Source organism: Lampetra planeri, chromosome 1 (assembly GCF_965212315.1).
Source record: "Lampetra planeri chromosome 1, kcLamPlan1.2.h2, whole genome shotgun sequence".
Classification (NCBI taxonomy): domain Eukaryota; kingdom Metazoa; phylum Chordata; class Hyperoartia; order Petromyzontiformes; family Petromyzontidae; genus Lampetra; species Lampetra planeri.
The window spans coordinates 19,589,661-19,612,661 of NC_136107.1; the positions used below are offsets into that span (position 1 = coordinate 19,589,661).

Here is a 23,001-nt window from a genome sequence, read left to right on the forward strand (position 1 = left end):
CTGTATGTTTGCATTAAAATAAAATACCTGCTATATATTTTTGAGTAAAAGAGTAAAGATTACTTTGTCACTGTCTTCATCTGCTTTACCTTTGTTTTTATGTTAACAAAGACATCTTTAGGAAATGTAATTTTGTTGTTATTTGGAATTGTGTTCGGACTCTACAGAAATGAATGTGAAGATGCTGGAGTTTGAGCAATTTCTACCCATGCTGCAGACTGTCACAAAGTCCAAAGACCAAGGCACATTTGAGGATTTTGTGGAGGGTCTGCGAGTGTTTGACAAGGAGGGCAATGGCACCGTGATGGGAGCTGAATTGCGTCATGTGCTTTGCACACTCGGTGATTACTCTTGACAGTGGTCACGAGGATCATCAACTTTTTAAAATTATGATTTCAGTCAGAGAGCCTTGTGTTGTTTATGAAGCAAAGTGAGCCGTAGAGTGAAAAAAATATTGAATCGTGGACTTTTTGTATTCACTTTACAAACACTCTGTGTACGAGCATTAATTAAACCATATATTTTCATTGCAATGTTTTGTCATTATGCGTATAAAATTGTAATCAAGTGTCATATCAGTAAACGTAATTTCAGTTGGCAATCGGCAAAGCACCGGTCAAAGGAATGAATGTGGACAAGGATTTCCTAAATAATGTACAATGAGCAGAGCTCTCACGATGCGTGATTTTTTGTTTCTAATATCACGGATTTTAAACAGTTTTTTGACCCCTGAGGGTTGGAATATTTTCTTTGCCAATTTGGCATGTATTAATGTGCGATGTTTTTATATAACAATAATCTCGTTGGATGGCTTTCCCTAGCTTGAACACTATATAAACTTTTTTTTTCTTTCCTCTAATGCCTGTATTTTTTGGGATTATTATTTTAAGTGTGGATATAAATAAATGCATTGCTTTTAAATTTGTGTCCAATCCACTATTGGATAAAGGCCTCCCCAAATGTCAGGGCTGTAAAAAAATATTATTTTAGATTTAATAAAAATGTTTCTGGTGATGAATATACAACCGTTAAATAAACATACGTGTTAATGTCGATGCAGACTTTGGAATTGACTGTACAGTACCAGGGACTGAGACAGGCTTTTCGATTTAAAGCTTTCGTGACTGCAGGGATTCATCTTCTTGGTTCTTTCGGTAAAGTCACGTAGAATGGAAATAATAAAATAATAAAAATAAAACATAATAAAATAATTCTCACGACGTTTTGGCCACAACGCAAGCAACCGTCCTCAGGTGAAGAACAGCAAGTTTCATCCCTACTCTCCCATTGACATATTTCGTTGCTTCCTCTTAGTATCTTTCACACGACGGTCAATGGTACAGTGTATAATAACAAATAGTATTAAATTTATATGCTTAATACAATGTACAAAGTAATATATAGTATCGTAATTGTATAGTGAATATACAGCAGTGTGATATACATTAGGGTGGGTAGAATAATACATAGTGTAATATTACAATGTATAAGGTTTAGGGTGGTTTATAGCAATACAGTATATAATTTAATGTTGGGTTTGTCTATGGCAGTATATAGTACGGTGTAGACTCGTGTGATGTAAGAGAATAAAGTTTAGATGGAAGCATATATTTTTTTTACGACGTAGAATTGTAATGTATTACTTACTGTTAGTAACTCAGCTTATTGTAGAGTATATTTAGTATACTGATGATACTATGTAGTTTATACTTTAGTTGTTTACGTGGTGGTTTTAGTTACTGCAGCTAGATACTATTAACACTCCTTCCCTTTATTAATGCTACCCCTATCCCCTCCCCTTTGATGCTGCTAATCCTGCATAATGCACGGGCATAAGTAGTACTAATCACATACCTGCATTTCCCATATCCCCTCCCTTTGATGCTGCTAATCCTGCATAATGCACGAGCATAAGTAGTACTAATCACATACCTGCATTTCCCATATCCCCTCCCTTTGATGCTGCTAATCCTGCATAATGCACCGGCATAAGTAGTACTAATCACATACCTGCATTTTCCATAAATATGCTAAATTCCTCTTGATATGCAAATTCCTTTGTCAAGGCGTTCTTCCCCCTCCAACCCAGCTTAAATATACGCTGCCAAGCCTGGTGGTGTTCATTCAGACGCTGTCTTTCTGACAGACCTGTTCTTCACATGAGGACGGCTGCTTGCGTTGTGGCCGAAAGGTCATGAGAATTTTATTTTATTATGTTTTATTTTTATTATTTTATTATTTCCATTCTATGTGACTTTACCGAAAGAACCAAGAAGATGAGACAGGCTTGTTCGCTTACTGGATGTGGTGTGCTGGAGCTGTTTGTTGACAATGCCCATTGTGCATATTGTGCAGGGGAGAGGATGTCAGAGGAAGAGGTGGAGCTGCTGTTGGTTGGGCAGGAGGATACCAATGGCCTCATCAATTATGAAGGTAATGCCACCTGGGGTTTATGACGACTGAGAGTGGAACATTTTACCCTTCGATGGTCTACCAATGATTTCAGGAATTCACAGTGCTCATTTGTCACCAGCAGAGGTCAGCCAAGTGCACCATTCTTGTATTTTAATTCTCCATTGCCCACATCTGGATTGAAAATGTCAAGAAATGTAACAGCCGCAGCCGCGACGTGTCTTTGCTTAACTGATGGAATTATGTGAGTTACAGTGTGCCATTTTGGTTTCATTGTCAGTCCCAAGAGATATTGCAGTGACTTGCGTAGGCAATAGGGGACATCATTCAAGTGAAAGGAGGTTGCAAATAAAACTTTCTGCAAAACGGTGATATTATGTGGTCTAATCAAACCAGGTTACTTTTGAAAACAAGACGCCTGGTCTTTGAGTTCACACCTAATTAAACAAACCTTATTTGAACTAGCCTTTTGCTCGTCCTAGGACGGGTGTATTGCAGTAAATCTGAAACTTGTAAGCGAAAAACAGACCTCGACGTGATATTAATTGCATCCATTTGTGTGCAATTTGTAATGGCGCGGTAATCCCTTGTTCATCATGACGTCCTTTTTACTTCGATGTCTCAATAGCGTTACGGAGATCGCGTGACGTGAGGGTTCTGCCTTTGTAGTGAGGGTTGTCAGTTGACGCCGCCTAGAGGGGAGGAGGCGCCTCGGCCCCCCCATGTGGAGTGACGTCAGCCGCTAATTATTATGAATGGAGGGGGGGTGTCCATTTGTAGGACGTCACCTTATAATGATTATTAATGAGGGGGGCTGTTCGATGTTGAGTGACGTCACCCGCTCATGATTATTAACAGAGGAGGGGTGGGGGGATATCCATTTGGAGGCCGTCCCCTGCTCATGAATATTAATGAGGGGGGCTGGTCGGTGTGGAGTGGCATCACGAGCGTTAAGGACATTCCTGGGTGATTATTATCGAAGGTATTCTTCAGCCACGACTGGTGGTACTATGGCCACCTGCTGGTAAACGGTGGGATTTTTGTTCTCAACCAACTCATTTTGTGAAAACACTTCACTTTTTCTCATCTGAAAATTATATACTTATTTTACACTCAGGCTAATGGAGAGAACGAAATCAAATAATACAAACAAGATGGGCAAAAGACTTGAAGCAATACAAGCAAGGCTGTTTAATAAGGCCAAAACGTGTCATTGCATTGCAACCTTGGAATTGCTGCAAGGGTGAATTGTTATTATACCATTCGGATTTAGTGTCACACTTTATATATAATATTGAGTCATTGGTTTTATTATATTATATTTGCATTCAGAACTCGTGTAGCCATGGAAACATAAACTGTCTAAAGGCTAAGTTCCAAAGCAAAACATTCAAACATGTTTCTCCTAATTTATGGAGATGGGGGTAGCCAACTTTGGTTTGAAAATGTATATACCACGATGCCTAAAGAAACAGTTTTCAGTTTGTGCATTTTCCTTGCATTGCCATGGATCAAAAACATGATCTCTGACAAAGAACATCGAAAATAAGGTGAAACGTACCCAAAGTATGGAGATATGCATGCTTCAAAGTTATCCGAGAGAAATGAAGAGGAACACGTGGATCATAAAACCAACACAAATTCTATACATTTTATCGACTGCTAAGAAATGTAAGCAGGCCTGGCCAAGACATTAATAGAGAAGACATTGATCAAGACTAAGGATGGAGTGGCAGCTGAAGGAGGGGGCACGCCCCAATAGCATGTCCACCTCGAAGATTGAGCCATGAGCTTAGCTTGCATGCAGGAGATAGACAACATTGTTGAATCACTGGACCGTGAGAGAAGGGGAGAGACTTGCAGAAGTCTTAATCCAGAAGTGGTTAGATCAGTGCTTATGATGATGATAGTATTCTTGGTTCTTTCGGTAAAGTCATGTAGAAGGGAAAAACGATAAAATAATACAAATAAAACAATATTGTTTTTTCCTTCTACATGACTTTACCAAAAGAACCAAGAATATGAATCCCTGCAGTCACGAACGCTTTAAATCGAAATGATGATAGTACTTATTGAATACAGACTGCAATCCCATATCAGAACACGTAACTTTTATTGCTAGCAGTGTGGCTAAATTCAAAGCCAGCCACTTTTTTTACGTATTGCCACCTATTTGGTTTCTCATTAAGCACTTTCACCTTATTTGTCTTCTCATGCCTCACCGCTCCGTACATCTCTCTTGTCTAAGAAATGTCAGGTAATTGAGAAATACATTAGCCAGGATCATCATTAAAACTCGAACATTGGAGTTGGAATGACAGCCAAGGAAGGGACGATTTCAATACGACAACCACCTAAAAGATATAGCAATGAGATCGGCTCATGCACAGGACCCAGATGCTTTGTGGCATCATATGACTGCGAGGGATGGCAATGATGTGGGGAGGCCTTCATCCACGAGTGGATATAATTTGGCTAAAAATAATGTGAGCTGGAACATTTCCATACTTTACAATGCAGTATGTTGCTGAAATGACAGTACCACAACAGGCAGTTGCACTTCTTGAGCAATCCAAATAAAACTGTCATTGTCTCAATTTATGTGGTAGGATATATTTTTTTCTTCATAAGGCTGACTTATTACAATTATTGCATTGATACAAGTTTACATGGGCAACTTACTCTTCAACTATAAATGAACATTGTAATTATGGTAAATGTACCCGAGGTTTTTTGTAAGCTCAGTTTTATTGGAATTATATTGTTCATGGATGTTTGATTTCTATAAAAAAAAAAGAATCAGGAAGGGAGATAGGTTGTACATTTGAATGTGAAATATTTTGGGTTTCAAAACAATTCTTAATCTGTTACCCATTTTGATGTTTTTCTTTCAGATTTTATTAGACACATCATGTCTGCCTGAGCAGCCCATTATGGTATGCGTGATGCCTTTTAATCTGCCTTGATGTCAACATTTTTCCAACATCTAGCTGGCCTGAATGGATTAAACCATGAGTATTTGGAAGGGTGTCCAAATGTGGCCACCTCCATTGTTTATGTATGCAAAGATGTAATAGCAATGTAAATACATTATTTGGAAATATAATGGTTTTTAACACACTAAATTGAAAATACGTTGGAAAGTCCAGTCCAGTAAAAACATTTAAATTCTACTTTTTTACGTCTATGCTACAAACCTTATTCTGTTTACATACACACTGCTGATGTGGCTTGTTTTATAGTATTCACTAAAGCATTGTAAATAAAATGTTAGTATTACTTTGATTCATTTGAAAAATCTATTCAGAACCCTATATAATTATCCACAATTATATAGCTAAGTTAATGGATATTACGCCGGTTCATAATAAAATTTATATATTATATGAAAAATAAAAAAAATCCCCCCAAAATGTCAGGCTAAAGTGTGTACATCATCATATTTTGGCCCATAGGTTTAAAAAAATAAGCCAAAGGTCAGGAGTCATTTGTGGGAAATAACACTTTATATTTTGCTATTAAGAGGAGAGTGGGATTGTAATGTACCTGAAGTAGCCTAAACAATTGCAATGTTTTGTGTTTTTACAGACTTGGTCAAGAATGTGCTAAACGGTTGAGGGACCATCGAGACTGATTTGATCAGATGACCCATCTTCATTCTCCTGCTCCATGATATCCCCTTAGTATATTGGCAAATGTAATACGCATTTTATACAGTGTGCTTGCTGCTATAAAACAAGCTCCTTTATACAAACAGTCTGTAATCTCATCATTCCCGATGTAAACTACATTCCCTTATGTATCTACATACACTTTTTTTTAAAAATAAGCATTGCTCTTCATTTTCCATGTGATGTATAAGTACGTCATATCAATAGTATCTTTGGGTTAGCTGCGTAGAGATGAAGTCCAATTTGAACACAGGCTTTCGTAACCAATATGAGATGCCAATGTGTGCACGATGTTTTAATGTAAATTTTAACCTATAAATAAGGAAAGAACTCAATGCGTTTGGCAATAACACCGCCATAAAATAAAATAGGCAGCGTTTCAAGAATTGTCTTTCTCCATAGCACATAAATAAATACGGGGTTGTCGGAGAAGTCTGCCATTTGCATTTGCAATTTCTATTGCCTGTGAACCAATCTGACTCATCTGACGACTGGCAAATTCATTGGCAAGAGGTCTCTTCTGGTTTGTAATTAACTTTGGCCACATAAGTGGGACTTTGTACCTGTACTATTTAACCACACAGCTAACCCAAATACTGTATTGCTATGACTGAGTACAGCCGTGAAAGCCTAAAACTGAAATCAGTCAATCATGTTGCAACTTTAGTGTTGCCTATGTATCGTGTGTGTTTTTGTTATGCATAATGCAACATTTGGAGAGAAAAAAATTGCATGTTTTGTGGTGAAGTCCATTTAGGGATGGATAAATGATGCTCTCGTCTGCTCTGTCTTGGTGGCTACCTATCCTTCACAACTTGTCTGCATTCTTAAAATATACAACATGTTTTATTTCAGTAATCAATTTCTTGGTGATATTAAAATAAAATTCACAAATAGCAAACAACACTGCTGGTATTGCTTTGATTATGATGATACCTCTGCAATTAAAGCGTTCTCCATCGTATTCAAAACTTCCATTGGTGGTACGTATCATTTTCATGACGTGGTTTATCCAGAAATCTATTAAGTTGTGCTTTTGTTACATCTATGTATAATTACGTGTAAACAAATCGATGGGAAAGACTGAATGAAGTGTGAACAAAATATTTTTCAATCTAAAAGTGTTGCATGAATGAACCAGTGCGCATGTGTCAATGTTCTCAGGCTAAAGTCCAATGCACGTTGTGGGGTTTATTTACCAAAGGTTTATGTCGGTAGCTATTAATTGGTGCACAGTTTCGGGGTTTAAAAGGAATCTGCACTGCGCACAATACCTGCAATGCGTCGCAAATGAAGACTCCGCTTAATTAGACGATTGCCGCTCGCTATCGAATGAGCATTTATGTCCGATTAGCAAATCTGACTCGGGCAATGCATAGGCAGTACCGTACTGATTTTATTTACACCCACTTTTTACTGGAAAAGGAGTTCACATTTAAAAAAGTTGCATAGTCCAAGCGGTTTTTTATTATTATTGTTTTTATCAGAAGCCAAAGTCTAACGTATATTGTCTAACCTATTGAACGGTCCGCTGTGTAACGCTGAAAAGTTATTGCCGCGTTCAGAGTATTGTAGCTGCAAGTTCACGTTACACTTAATTGGACGATTGCCTCGTATGCTACTGAATGAGCATACATTCTGCAAACAGGTCCTCAAAATCAAGATTTTATTCCTCTACAGATCATCTACGTCACCTAAAAGCAACAAAAGTAGTAAGTACTAGAAGTTGTATTGTATACATAACACACACACATTAAGTCAATATACTGTACCTGGATGAATCTTCCTTTGTTGCTGGTTATATACTTCATCATTTACATTCAATTCGGTGACTAATCGGGGGCACCGCTGTGTGTTACTCTTGGCATTTCAAATTGAACGAAAATTATCCCCATTAGAAGCAATACTTAACTTTAAAGATTATTAGTATGGCGTTTGAGAAATGCTGGAATGTTTCATTGGTTCTCGTTTTGAAACTTGAAATCGCTATCTTTTGAAAGTATGAGCCTAATAAATACGGTACATGATTTTGCTTAGTTGAGAGAAATTCCCTTTGTTAAGTTTAACGATATTCTTTCGTGACGAGGCTCCGGGAGCTATACATTTCCAAATGTATAAAAATGTGTGCATGGCATTTGTACACTATACAGTAGTATTCATTTTTTTGTTAGTAGCTGTTTAGAGCGTTAAGTTGCATATTGTGCTATACCCATATATATAGACCAGTGAAATGTATTTTGCTCTACTTAAGCACTATATGGCACAAAATTACTCTAAACGGATGTTTCAAAATGTGGAGGGAAAAACCGGAGGACCTGGAGAAAAATCCACGCGACCATGGGGAGAACACGTAATCTCCAAATATACAGACGTCAAGGTTGGGATCGAACCACACGACCTCCTGCATACCAGGAGAGGGAGTTATCATCTCACCACCGCGACTCTAAATTATAATTCCTCAACCTTTTCGCGGAAAGATTCCAAACAACCATATCATCATTCTCATCTTATATTGCCATTCCAATATTATACATTTCCGAAATCGTTAATTGAAAGCAATTGTTTACTCTAATAATGAATGCATATTCCCATATTTACGTCTCCACAACCATTACTACTGCTGGGTGGACAGGCGATGAGGGTTCGGGGTGGGGGGTGTTAAATAAACTTGAAACATTGTTTCGACTGCCGTGCTGGGAGGGTGGAATGGAACTAAGCAACTTCTGGATCGCAAGTCCAGTGTGCTAATCATCACATCACGTGAAATGTGCATTTCCTCATTATAGTGTGACGCCGTGCAGCACACAAGCATGTCATCTCTCATTGAAACCCTTAAATCGAGCATTTGCCTACATTTGTTGTGCATTTACATCAGAAGCATGTGGTTGCAATGGTGGCAGTTAAACAATGTTTTCCTAGCAAAGAAAAATAGACATTGAAATGTGAAGCAACAATTGGAACGTGTATATTCGCACAAGCACATTGTTTTATAGTCAAACCCAAGGCTGTAACCGAGGTTATCGCAGATAAAGCGGGCATGTCGTAGAACGAGCCACACACCCAATGGCAGGAGCTAAGGCCATGTGTAACGAATGTAATTTAACCCCTACTTCGTAAATGTCTGCAGCTTTTTAAACATTATTTTACAAACTAAACTTGTATGACATCTTTGGTATTTTGGAAATTTGAATATAAAGTAGCACATACTTCAGGGGTGCAAAAATAGCAATTCGAATAATCGTACTCAAAACAGATGCAGTTCCCTCATATGCCTTTAGAGTTGCCACACAAAGCTTCGGGTCTTCTCGGCCACGGTCATGCTATCTGTTCTCTATCCTTGGGAAACGTGGACCCCCGAATGGAACACCTTCGCCGGTTATAAACATTCAAGTTGGTCTGCCTTCGATCCATTTTGGGTTAAGCGGGAGCTGAGTTCTCGAACAAAGCTCTCGATTTACAGGTCTACATTCCCACCCTCGCCTATGGTTATGAGTTTTGGGTAATGACCGAAAGGATGACATCGTGGGTAAAAGGGGCCGAAATGAGGTTTCTGCGCAGGGTTGTCAGGCTCGCTCTCCGTGATCGGGTGAGGAGCTCAGTAATCCGGGAGAGTTTCAGAGTCGAGCCGATGCTCCTCCGGATCGAGAGGAGCCAGTTGAGGTGGTTCGGGCACCTGGTACAGATGCCCCCCGGTAGACTCCCCCTGGAACTCTACCGGGCATGTCCCACTGGGCGAAGACTCCGGGGCCGGCCCAGGACACGCTGGCGGGACTATGTCACTCAGCTGGCCTGGGAACGCCTGGTAATTCCCCAGGAAGAGTTAGAGTCAGTGTATAGTAGTGTATCGTGTAGTAGTGTATAGTTATGTAGAGCTAGAATCTGTCGCCGGGAAAGGGAGGTCTGGACCGCCCTACTCAACATGCTGCCGCCGCGACCCTCACCAGGACAAGCGGACTGAGAAACGAACGCACGACAAGCACCGTGGTGACGTCACCGTCAGTTAGTGACAAATAGCAGTTGTTTCAGTAAAGTCGCGTAGATATAAAAAGAAAAGAAAAGAAAACACGACGTTTCGGTTGCAACACAAGCGGCCGTCTTCAGGTGAGAAAAAAAAAACCGTAGCCCTCAAAGGTCTGGGACACATCCCGGCAGACGTTGCAAAATCTGAAATTGTTGATATCCTCAAGAATGCTAAGAAACCCATTAGCAACATTAGCAAGGACGAACGTTTTGAACTCTCTCAATTAAAAAAGAGAGATGATATTGTCATCCTCTCAGCCGACAAGGGCAATGCCACTGTCATCATGGATAAAACCACTTACAACAGCAAAATCCAGGACCTTCACAATGATGGCTGCTATACCAAAATTACTAGAGACCGTACCAATAGCTTGGCTACTAAAACCAACAAAATCATCACTAATTCGACTTTTCTAATCCAACACACCAAACAGCTCTCTCTAAAACCTTCAGCTGCCAGACCACCCAGATTTTACGGCCTTCCAAAAATTCATAAAGAGGGTACTCCACTCCGTCCTATCGTATCCACCATTAACTCATCCACTTACAGACTGGCACGATTTCTGTCTGAGACTCTGCTTCCCTTCACGGGCAAGACCACCTCAGCTGTACTTATTTCGGCCCACTTGGTTTCACTAATCAAGGACATATCACTGTCCCCGGAGGATTTGCTTGTCAGTTTCGATGTCTCCCTCTTCACCAAGGTACCTGATACTATTGCAATCATTGAAAACCTAGTCCAACAGGGATTGGATCCTGATGTACCTTGGTTGGTAAGGCACTGCCTTACCCACACTTACTTCACCTGGAATGGTACTTTCTACAAACAGAATTAAGGTACCGCAATGGGCTCTCCCCTATCACCAGTGGTAGCGAACATTTTCATGGAGAAATTTGAGACAGACGCCATCCAGACATCCACCCGACGTCCTTCCTTGTGGAAGAGATATGTAGATGACACGTTCGTCATCTGGCCACATGGCCGGATGGCACTATACCAATTTCTCAACCACATCAATTCAATACACCCATCTATCAAATTCACCATGGAAGTGGAAAATGATGAAAAGCTACCATTCCTGGATGTTTTGATTGAGAAGAGACCTGATGGCTCGTTGGGATACTCTGTCTACAGGAAAGCCACCCACACGGATTCCTATTTAAAGCCTGACTCCCACCACCATCCAGCCCAAAATAATTCCCTCATCAAAACACTACACCATAGGGCCCGTTGCATCTCCGACCAGCACCACCTAGCCAGTGAGCTTGATCACGTACACCAGGCTCTCAGGAAGAATGGATATTCTGACCGCACAATCCGCAAAGCTGCATCCCCAACCATGGGTAGATAACCATATGAGGACCCAATCAAAACCATCATCTTACCATACATAGCAGGGGTTACCAAAAGGATTTCCAAAATCTTAAACAAACGCAAGATCCATGTTCGGTTCAATACAGTACACAAAATCCGTGATTTGATTCCATCAGTAAAAGATGCGATTCTGGAATGCAATGTCCTGCTGTCTATAAGCTGAGTTGTGTCTGCGGCAGCAGTTACATTGGTGAAACGAAGCGATGTGTCTCGGATCGGGTTCGCGAACACAAAGCGGATTTGAAACACGGTAGAACCAACACCTCGGCGGTGGCGGATCATTGTTTCAACGCTGTGGGCACACACGACATTGTTTTCTCCGAGACCAAGGTGCTCTGCAAACCCTCGGGCCACCATCAGAGATTTGTTCACGAAGCCATCCAGATATACAAACACAGACAAAACTTTAATCGAGAAGATGGATTCAGATTGAGCAATCATTGGAAGGATGTGATAAACCGCGTTAAGTTTTAACTGCTATGATTTTCACTCACCCACCCGTGTGTCCTCCGTCCCCTCCCCCCCTCCCGTGCCTAACTCCTACAGCCAAATTCCTCCCCCCCCTCCCCCCCCTCCCGAGCCTAACTCCTACAACCAAATTCCTCCCCCCCCTCCCGTGCCTATATAAAGCCACAAATGCAGATACTTTTTTCTTACCTGAAAACGGCCGCTTGTGTTGCGACCGAAATGTCGTGTTTTTTTATTATTTTTTCTATCTACGTGACTTTACCAAAAGAGCCAGAGAGTATGGATTCCTGCAGTCACGAACACTTCAAATCAAGATAGCAGTTGTTGTTTAGAGTCCTCACAATGTATACTTTTAAATTTTTTATTCATACTCTTGGGTCTTTTGGTCAAATCAAGTCACGTAAAAAATCACGTCGTGATCTATTTTTATTTTTATTTCCGTGACTTGACCGGAAGACCGAAGAGTATGAATTCCTGCTGTCACGAAAGCTTTAAATCAATGGTTTATTCATGTTAAAAACAAGTCGGGCAAAAGCCAAATCACGATTGTTTATCAATCGATGTTGTGTGTTGTTCTGCCAGGACATGCGGTGGTGTTTCAGCTTTGCTCTAACCCTCGCCTTCATGCACATGGCCGTGGGCCAGGAGAAATCTGACGGTGACCGTGCTGTGGGTGGCATGCTGGTGTACCCAACTGATGGCAGCCACTGGATGAGCCTACGTGATCTGTCCCTCGCCTTGTCTCGGCGTGGTCACCGAGTGGTCGTGGCATTGCCCGCGACGGGTAATCTGATGGTGGGGGAGACGCCTGGGCTAGACTCGGAGACCTTCCCCGTGCTTTTTTTTGATGGGGAGAAGAAGAAGCAAATTTCAGGACGTTTTTTGCATGATGTGGTGTTTGCGGAAAAGGGTGGCTCTACAGGATTCCACTTTACGCACTTGGAGAGCATGAATAAGAGGTTTGCCGTAATGTGTGACAGCTTACTCGGCAATGTTGCTGTGATGCAGCGACTTCGTGCCCATAACTTCGAGGTTCTTCTCGCTGACCCCATGGATCCATGTGGAGCAATTTTAGCTGATGCACTGGGGCTCCCTTCAGTATTTCTAATGCGTGGTATTCCTTGTGATATCGACTTAAAAGCTGCCCACTGCCCAGCACCATCGTCGTACGTTCCCCGAAGTACTTCAAGGTTTACAGACCACATGAGTTTCACAGAGCGGGTCACAAACATGTTGACGGGCCTGGAGCAGGATCACCTGTGTATTGAATTCCTTCTGAAACGCTTTGATGAGCTGGCCAGGCGCCACCTGGGCCGGGACGTCACGGCCATGAAGCTGCTTAGCAATGCGTCCATCTGGCTGCACCGGACAGACTTTGTCTTTGACTATCCCCGCCCGACTATGCCCAACATGGTGAACGTCGGAGGTATGACATCCGATGATGCGAGACCTCTTCCACAGGTAAAATGTTACTGTCAATGTGAACTCTTTACCTGCATTTGTTCAGACTATTAAGAATTAGAATTATGATGTTCTGATGATATGGATAACATAACTTAAATAACTTTGGGCACAGCTTGAAGAGTTAATTTTCTGGAGATAAAAAAGATACGTGGTGAGGGAAAGACGAATATTTAATCAATTCTAGCTCATGCTAGCCAAACTGGGTGTAGCATTTAACTTGTTTTAATAAAAATGTTACACACTGGAGAATATGATTTGACACCACAATGGCCAATGCAAAACGCCTAATTAATCCATTTGGGCGTGTTTTTATCCTGCAGGATTTGGAGGAGTTTATGCAGAGTTCTGAGGAGCATGGTGTGGTCGTGGTGTCATTTGGATCCATGGTGTCGACCATTCCTTATAGAATAGCAAACGTTCTTGCAGAGGGCCTGGGCAGAATCCAACAAAAGGTAATAAGGAAATTATGCATCACATGTACAGTAGATGTCTGAAGTAATGTGAAGCACAGCAACTGGACGCAAACCATAGTTTGCAGTGCATCAGTACCACTGTCATGGAGGACGTAAACTCAAGCACCGAAGTAACAACTGAGGTGGAACCAACAACAGGAGTGGAACTCACCCAGCCTCCCAGACCTGCAGTCGAGAGGAGACTACCACGGCACAGACCGTATGTGAAGTGGCCTGGCGCCAGTGACAAGAAGTTGTGGGAAACAGTGAATACTGACCTTACCTTGACCCTCGAGAAACTTCGAGGCACAGTGGAGAAGCAGTTGGAGAGGATGGGGGACATCATCTATGAGTACGGGGCAGAAAGCTTTGGAGTGCAAGAGGCAAAAGGCGGGAGAAAGGTTCCAACCCCACCAGTTTTCAGGAGGCAACAATAAATCAAGCGCCTCGTTCAAGAAAGGAGACAGCTTAAGAAACAGTGGAAGAAAGCCTCGGAAGTGGAAAAGGAGGGCATAGAGGCACTTCAGGCTGACATCAAAACCCGGTTGGCATCCCTCCGTAGAGCAGAGAACCTACGGAAGCGCAGAAGGAAGAAAGAACAAACTAGAACTCGATTCTATAAAGATCCCTTCAAGTTCCTTAAAAGTCTCTTCACGAAGGAAAAAAGTGGAGTTCTAAAAACAACAAAGAAAGACCTAGAAGAGCACCTGAGAACAACAAACTTTGACTCAAAGCGACATGAACATCTGGCCATCCCATCAGATATCCCACCCATTGAACCCCCGGAACATCATATTGAGACCAGCCCTCCGACATGGAAAGAGGTGGAAAACACAGTTCGAAGGGCAAGAACAGCATCAGCCCCGGGGCCAAATGGAGTCCCGTACAAAGTGTATAAGAACGCACCAGACGTCCTGAGGTTCCTCTGGAGGCTCATGAGAACAGCTTGGCAAAAGAAGATAATACCCAAAGTGTGGCGTAGGGCAGGCGGGGTCCTGATCCCTAAGGAGAATAATGCAGTGAACATCAGCCAATTCCGCCCAATCTCCTTACTGAATGTCGAGGGTAAAATCTTCTTTAGGGTCATTGCCCAGAGGATGGCCGAGTACCTACAAAGGAATGCGTACGTCGATACATCTGTACAGAAGGCAGGAATATCAGGGTCCCTGGCTGCTTGGAACATTCCAGCATGATCTGGCACCAGATCCAAATGGCCAAGGTGGAGAAAAGGGACCTCCATGTAGTCTTCCTCGACCTCGCCAATGCATTTGGCTCTGTGCCCCATGAACTCCTGTGGTCTGCCTTCAGATTTTTCCACATACCAGACACCATCACAACCCTGGTGAAGTCGTACTTTCAGGATCTGCAGTTCTGCTTCACCACCTCAGAGTTCACCACCTCATGGCAATGCCTGAATGTAGGTATAATGGCGGGATGTACCATTTCTCCATTGGCATTCATAATGGCAATGGAGGTTATCATCAGATTCTCAAAATGGGTTGCTGATGGACAGCGAGTCGACTCTGGTTTTCGCCTCCCTCCACTCAGAGCCTACATGGACGACATTACAACATTGACCACCACTGTCCCATGCACCAGGAGACTGCTCAGAAAACTCGAGGAGAACATCAGCTGGGCCCGTATGAAGATTAAACCATCCAAGTCACGCAGCATCTCGATTGTGAAGGGAGTTCTCTGTGACCTGAAATTCTTCATCGGAGATGACCAAATCCCAACAGTGTCTGAGCAGCTGGTAAAAAGCCTTGGAAGGTGGTATGATGCAAGCCTGAAGGACAAAGAACAGGTGCAACAGCTGCGCAAAGACATCAGTAGTAGCCTACAGTCCATCGACAACACCCAGCTACCTGGAAAGTTAAAGGCCTGGTGTCTGCAGTTTGATCTCCTACCCCGGGTGTTGTGGCCCCTAGCAGTGTATGAGGTTCCAATCTCAACAGTGGAGAAGATGGAAAGAGGAGTCACGAGCTACTTAAAGAAGTGGCTCGGAGTTCCACGATGCCTTACCACCATAGGCCTCTATGGAGATGGTGTCCTCAAGCTGCCCCTCACCAGTCTAACCGAGAAATGCAAGTGTGCAAAAACCAGGCTCCAGATGACACTGAATGAATCTCGAGACCCAGTGGTGAGCAACAACGCGCAGACCTTGGCAACTGGGCGCAAATGGAGGCCAGGAAAAGCAGTCCAGGAGGCAACAGCAGCCCTCAGACATGCTGACATTGTGGGTCATGTTCAGCAAGGGAGAGGAGGCCTTGGGCTAACTAGCCGTGCTGCTTGGAGTAAGGCCACTGCACCAAAGAGCGGCGGAAGATGGTAGTGCAGGAAGTACGCCATCAGGAGGAGGCTGCAAGGTGGGCCAAGGCAGTCTCTCTTGCCAAACAGGGACAGTGGACTCGATGGGACAGTGTGGAGAAGAGGAAGATCAGCTGGAAGGATCTGTGGGCCATGGAAGCGAGGCGGTTGAGCTTTTCCATCAGAGCAACATATGACGTCCTTCCAACACCAGTTAATCTTCACCAATGGTATGGTGAAGATCCGGACTGTGCCCTCTGTTCCATGCCAGCCAACCTCAGGCACATTCTCACAGGGTGTAAAACAAGCCTCACCCAAGGACGCTACACTTGGCGTCACAACCAAGTCCTTAAAAACCTTGCGTCCGCCCTGGAGGACAAGCGAGCTACCACCAACTCCCTACCACCCCCAGCAGCATCACACCCCTTACGGACGACCTTTGTCCGCGAAGGGGCTAAACCACCGAAGAGCGGCTCTACACCAATAAAGCGAGACCAGCTGCGCTTGGCCCGCGACTGGAAAATGCTAGCTGACATTGGCCGGCAACTTGTGTTTCCTCCGGAGATCGCAACCACCACCCTAAGACCTGACATGGTGCTCTGGTCCCGTTCGCTCAAGAAGGTCTTCATCATTGAGCTCACAGTACCCTGGGAGGACTCAGTAGATGAGGCTTATGAGCGAAAACATCTGCGCTATTCCGATCTAGCTGCCGAAGCACGGCATCATGGCTGGAACACAGAAGTCCGACCAGTGGAGGTGGGCTGCAGAGGTTTTGTGGCAACATCTACAACCAGACTGCTTAGAGACCTGGGAATTAAGGGCCAGAGCCAGCGTTCGGCAATCAGAGCTGTATCGGAGGCGGCAGAAGGCAGCAGTCAGTGGCTCTGGATGAAGAGGAAAGACCCCAGCTGGGCCCCAAAGTGAGAGGGCCAGGAGGTATGCAGTCAACAATGCTTGACTCAGGGAGGAGGACACCCCTGCCATGCATAGTCCCATGGGATGTTGGCTATCAACAACAAGGCAACTCCTATGACTAATTGGGAATGGGACGCAAGCATAGGATTGATCACCCTGTCGCTGGCCGCCTTTGGGGAGGGTGTATAGTATGAAAGGCCGAAACACCCTAGGATCCAAAGGTTCACTACTGACGATGCGCTCCCCAAATTCCACCAGGCTCACTGTTCATGACATTTGGAAGTGCTTGCACAAAGGATAGTAACATCTCATCCTGTGTTCTTTGGAATACTTTGACAAAATACATGTTGCATGATTGCACAAGGTATAATTATTTCCCTTGATGATACCTTGTGCAATCTATATTGAAAACGAATTTTTGTTAGAACTGCTTTTTGTGTTTAGTGTGTTGTCCTTCCCCCACACAACCGATCAGTACGGGTGGCTCCGTACGGTTGCAAAAAAAGTTCAACCTCCATATATGTCGGTAATTTTTTTGTTACTGATGGCTGCTGGAAGATGGTGGCATAAATGTCTCTCTCAGGGTCTGTAAAATAAATATAACCGTTTCTGTTACATGTTGTATGGAAGGAGTTGATGCAGAACACGAGCAAAATCCCAAGGGGGCCTTCAGCCACGTGCAGTGGTCACGCACGCGTTCTGTCCGGCACAACGCTTATTAAACAAATACAATTTCGATTTAAAGCTTTCGTGACCGCATGGATTCATATTCTTGGTTCTTTCGGTAAAGTCACATAGAAGGGAAATAATAAAATAATAAAAATTTAATATAATAAGATAAAATTCTCACGACGTTTCGGCCACAACGCAAGCAGCGGTCCTCAGGTGAAGAACAGGGCTGTCGGAAAGACAGCGTCCGACAGCTCTGTTCTTCACCTGAGGACGGCTATTATTATAATTTTAGTTGAGCTGTGTAATATGTAACCTATGGTGCAAACCAGTCTACACATTACGATTTCCTGAGTTACTTTTAAAGTTAACTTTTTAATGCGTTTTTTTCTGTTATACTATATTGGGCTCTTAGTTTGATATGCAGTATTTGCATCTGGGGGACATGGGCTGGCCTTACCAGCCAGCCACACACATTATTAATACGCAAGACTGTCAAATATAACTGTCTGCTGGCCAGATCCCGTATGGGTATTATTTTCTGACATTCCATCGAGGTGAAAGATGCAGAGTAGTCCACCATAGTGTTTACATACGTTCCGTAATTATGTATAGCCTATAGAGTACACATCGACAGATAATTGCAAAATCACTATGATTTTAAAAAAATCTCCTACCTTCTCACCCATCGTCTTTCCTTGCTCTTGCAGCAATAGAACAAGCTCAACCGGTATGCAAGGCTTTTTAAACACATGCACACTGAATATAGTTAGGTCCGTTTACGAAATGGAACGTAGTTGGGTCAATTGGGCGAGTACACGGAAAGACTAGGGTTTCCTCATCATTATCATGATCACCACGATCCATCGGCAGATAGTCCGTAGGTGTCCACTGCACATTTCGATAGCTTCCTACCCATTACCAATATTCATAAACGATGTATATATTCTGTGTCACCATGTAAGTTGATTACATGGAATAAGCTCCTGCGATGTGACAACTAGTGCCTCGTTTATTGGTGAATATTCTGTCGATTAATTTGTGCTTTACTCCACAGGTTATATGGCGCTATGAAGGACCAACTCTCGAAAATCTCTCGAACAACACAAAAGTGATGTCATGGTTACCACAGAGGGACCTCTTAGGTGCGTGTTGCAATATCTGTATTCAGCTGTTGCTTAATTGCATCCGTCAGTGTCGGCTGCGATTGCCAAGGTCCACAGCCAACATGCGTCAGCAATTCCTCTGACCACTGCACATGCTCACATGCTATTCCCCATTATGAGATGTCTCCTCCTTGATGTCATCCTACCATGTTCATCTTAACATTTCTCTTGCCCTTTTGCCTGAGATTCTCCCAAGAAGAAGGCAGTCATAGGGCTCCCTGTGACCCTCGCATTAATTGTCCGCAGTATGCCACCTTCCTCTGACTAAATCCAACAACATCATTTGGCATCACCGTTATTGTTAACACTTCTTTGTTCATCGTTTCTAGTCCTACACCCTGTTGCCAATGTCCTTCTATGAAACGCCACATTTCAAAACGTGTCTTTCCTCCGAACGGTACCCTTTCAAGTGTCCAACTCTCGCATCCATACGGTCGTATCGACCACACGGAGCACTTGAGGCATTGAGGCCAAGCGTGCATGCTCAGTTCTCAGTCGGTGAGCAGGGTTGGCTGTTGAAGGATGCCTTTGCCATTTACATTCTCTTAATACAGGTAGGAACAACAGGTTCCACACTACTCTTTGGTTTTTTCGGTAAAGTCACGTAGGTTAAAAGAAAACAAATAAATTAAATCACGACGTTTTGGAGGCAACACAAGCTTCCGTCTTCAGGTCTTCAGGTGAAACCGTTACAGCAAAATTGCTGTCCTTGCAGGCACGAAAGCTTCAAATCTAGAATTAGGTTCCACACTGCCCACCAGGGATTGTTTGTCTGTCGTGCATATTTGTCTATCGTGCACGAATGCGCTGTCCAACCAAGTTCCTACCTGCCCACTCCGAAGGAACGTGTTATTCTCTTGTAGTACCAACGTCCATATTCCGGAAATGTTCTGCATGCAGTTAACTCAGTTTTCCAATAGAGATCGCAATACATCTATCATAACAATACGCATGCTGCATACTCAATTTTCAACGTTTTGCATTTATTTTGGTTAAGTTTAATTCATTACATTTTATTTGAGCTTTTGCTTTTCAGGGAGTGTTTTTCTCTTTAGAATAAAGTATTACTATTTTTAGTTCCACTTGCAATTGTTGAGGTTCTTTTATTTTTGGACAGCCTCAGTAAGAAATATACAGTAGTATAAGCTATAGTAATTCCCTGGCCATGTCAAAGCACGAGACGGTTACTACTCCGTGTAGCTATAGCTCAGAGCATCCAACTCTAACTTCAGGTGTGGTTATAGCTCCGAATTACACTTAAGCTCACGTGCCTTCACAAACTGATAAAAACGGGCTTGTATAACATCTAAAATCATGATTTTTGACCAAAGCCACTGTATGTTCCAGTTCCAAAGCTATGTAACACGCACAACATAAATGAACGAAGCGTTCAAAGAAGCATCCGAATATGTGTGTTGTATGTTTAACTTCTTTCGCACCGTACATCGCCAACCGTGCTAATCGAAGGTTGTCCCTGTCTGGCTGTGATGGTGCCGGTGGATGGCAGCCCACGCTAAGACTCGTGTATTCGTGACGCACGGGGGAGTGCAAGGCATCTTCGAGGCCATCTGCTATGGCGTCCCCATGCTCGGCCTGCCACTCTTCGGGGATCAGTTCGAAAACGTGGCCCGCATGCAAAGCAAGGGTGCAGCACTGGTGCTCAACATTCACTCCCTCGACGCTGGCTCTCTCGCCTCGTCCATCTCCACAATCGCCACCCACAAGAGGTACGGTGGTGGGTCGGTGCTTCTCAAGCGATTGGCTGATAATATCGCACCGGTAGGAGCTTGTGTAGAAAAGGCGTGCAGTTCCATAGCACTCTGCCATTCCACGCTCTTATATTTTGTTAACGTGTTTCGAAGTTTGCATTGTCGCATACAAATAGTGTCAGTGACAGATATGATGTTGGCTAATTATCAGGGTTTAAACTTGGAATAAATTATGCATTTTTTGTTGCTATAAAATGTATCACCAGCTACGTGAACAAGTGATTCAAAGCATGCACCAAAACTGTCACGTGCAACAAGTGTCCATAAACGTACATTTTGTTCAACCTGTGGCAGCGGACAACTCTCTCAGTGTGACAGCAGTTTCTGGGTGGGTCTTTACGGTCATGCGAATTTGATGATACTGCAGCCTTTGCCGTGTCTGATTTTCTTAGCAGCTACAAGGAGAAGGCATCACTTCTCTCGCGTTTGCACCACGACCAGCCGGAGAAGCCCATAGACAGGGCAGTGTTCTGGGTGGAGTTTGTGATGCGGCACGGTGCGGAGCACCTGCGAGTGGCGGCTCACCACCTCACCTGGTACCAGGAGGCCGGCTTTGATGTGGCGGCGTTTCTGCTGGCAGCCATAGTCCTGGTGACAAGCGTGTTGACTGCGCTCATCACGATCTGCTGTCGCTGGCTCTGTAGGGCCAAACACCGTAACGCCACTGTAGGCAAAGAAATGGCAGCCTCTAAAAAACTCAAGTAATTGTTATGTTTAAACCGATTTTTCAAACAGCCACGCATGCTTAATTCGGACAGTGGGGCAGCTTTTTGGCAAATTCCCTTCAAATCATTAATTAGAGAATGCTCTTCTGGAAAAATTATTCGAGATAATTTGCTGATTAAAATTTTAGGTTGTGATTTGATTTCTAATTTTTAAGAAAGTTATACAAAACTTAAGACGGTTTGTACAAAGTCAATTGAGTGGTTGCAAAGCATAATACCAGTGGCCCTGTTAATGAGGTGATAACATTGCCCAGATCAGACATGGTCACACCAGAACAATAACGATGGACCCTTTAATGAAGGATAAGCAGGCAAAAGTCTCCTTCATATATCTGTCTCTCCACAAAAAAATAGAGGAAAAAGTATTGTCTTGAATGAGACATTGTCTGCTCATATATTTTGTTCCTTTAATTCCCCACACCAACGTGAATGATTGTTTTGTCTTCAATAAAGGGGCCATCACAGCCAATAACGTTACTCGATTGTGCACGTGAGAACACGTCCTTGCACCTTAGATCATCGTGGCCTCGCACCTTTGATTTGTGTCACACATAGGAACACACGTGGAGCAACAATTGGAGGATTAAAAAAATGCATGCATATCAAACCTTCCCATTACATGTTATACACTAAAGTAAGCATTGGGGCCCAGAAAACTAGTGGCAGTATCCAAGTAACAGTATACTATACTCCAAGCCTTAACTGTTTGTTGCGAGGAAATCTATCCTAGGCAATTGGAAGGACCGTGAACCCCCCTCGTGGAAACAACGGACCCGCTCACTGTATGCGCTGACCGCAATGGAGCACCGCAGTTACACATTAAAAGGGAAGGCACGGGAATTCGAGGCGGTATGGGGCCATCATTTCTCAACAACCCCGTCTAGCACAAGCTACTGAACTTTACCATGGTGTAAACTTGAATTGAGAATGGTGAGGAAGTGGGGAGGTGGGGTCAAGGTTTCATTGTACCCTCAGTATATCTTACGTGAGTGAGAGCTGATCTCGTCAAGGAGCATAAACAATCACGCCAACTCCGGTCACACTTGCAGAGGCTTTTGGTTAGCCATCAAACAAATATGGTCACTGCATCGCGCGAATTCAGATGCACTTCTGCGGCGGTCTGGAACGCTCTTCTGATTTAAAGAAGCCACTGGAAATATGCACTTTTATATCTTGATTGAAAACTAATTTCTTTAGAACTGCTTTTTGTGTTTAGTTTGTTGTCCTTTCCCCCGCACCTCTGATAAGCACTGTTGGCTATGTACGGCGCGAAAGAAGTTCAACATACATACAAGAGAGTGGGTGGGGGTTCATTTTTTCCTTTCTCTTATTATGTTCGTTATCTTTTTCCTACCCCCATGCCCCCATTCCCCACCTTGGTTAGAACTTGAACCCTCTATACCTTAATAAGCTCCTGTCAGGGAGTGAAGCCAACACAGGGGGCCAAATATCCAGACCTACCAACCCTACTTTGCATATGTGCATGTCCTTTGTTGTGACTGTATCAAACGGGTTCTATTTAAAAAATAAACGTGACCCTTCGTTGTGTGAGCCACAGTACAGATTGGTCACTTTAGCCATGATTACA

The 23,001-nt window shown here is 43.3% G+C and overlaps 2 protein-coding genes across 6 annotated transcripts in view; both read left to right on the forward strand.

Moving 5' to 3' along the window:
• LOC144719828 (myosin light polypeptide 6-like) overlaps positions 1 to 7,058 on the forward strand; it is a 22,867-nt gene extending 15,809 nt beyond the window's left edge. For 2 of the 4 annotated variants that reach the window (XM_078596088.1, XM_078596069.1), the window contains 4 exons: positions 168 to 341; positions 2,356 to 2,433; positions 5,307 to 5,348; positions 6,001 to 7,058. In XM_078596088.1, coding sequence (XP_078452214.1) covers positions 168 to 341; positions 2,356 to 2,433; positions 5,307 to 5,335 — 281 coding nt within the window. In that variant the 3' untranslated portion in view covers positions 5,336 to 5,348; positions 6,001 to 7,058. The remainder of the gene's footprint in view (positions 1 to 167; positions 342 to 2,355; positions 2,434 to 5,306; positions 5,349 to 6,000) is intronic. The other 2 variants (XM_078596078.1, XM_078596060.1) reach the window with 1 other exon arrangement.
• Positions 6,985 to 21,539, forward strand: LOC144719809 (UDP-glucuronosyltransferase 1A5-like). Of its 2 annotated transcripts, XM_078596024.1 has the most exons (7): positions 6,985 to 7,066; positions 7,732 to 7,795; positions 12,529 to 13,407; positions 13,731 to 13,862; positions 18,811 to 18,898; positions 20,427 to 20,646; positions 21,081 to 21,539. In XM_078596024.1, exons 3-7 carry the CDS (start codon positions 12,532 to 12,534, stop codon positions 21,391 to 21,393), a joined length of 1,629 nt encoding a protein of 542 aa, XP_078452150.1. In that variant the 5' UTR covers positions 6,985 to 7,066; positions 7,732 to 7,795; positions 12,529 to 12,531; the 3' UTR covers positions 21,394 to 21,539. The 2 variants fall into 2 exon arrangements, with proteins under 2 accessions (XP_078452150.1, XP_078452141.1); XM_078596015.1 differs by lacking the exon at positions 6,985 to 7,066 and having other exon boundaries at positions 7,360 to 7,795.
• The last annotated feature ends 1,462 nt before the right edge of the window (positions 21,540 to 23,001 follow it).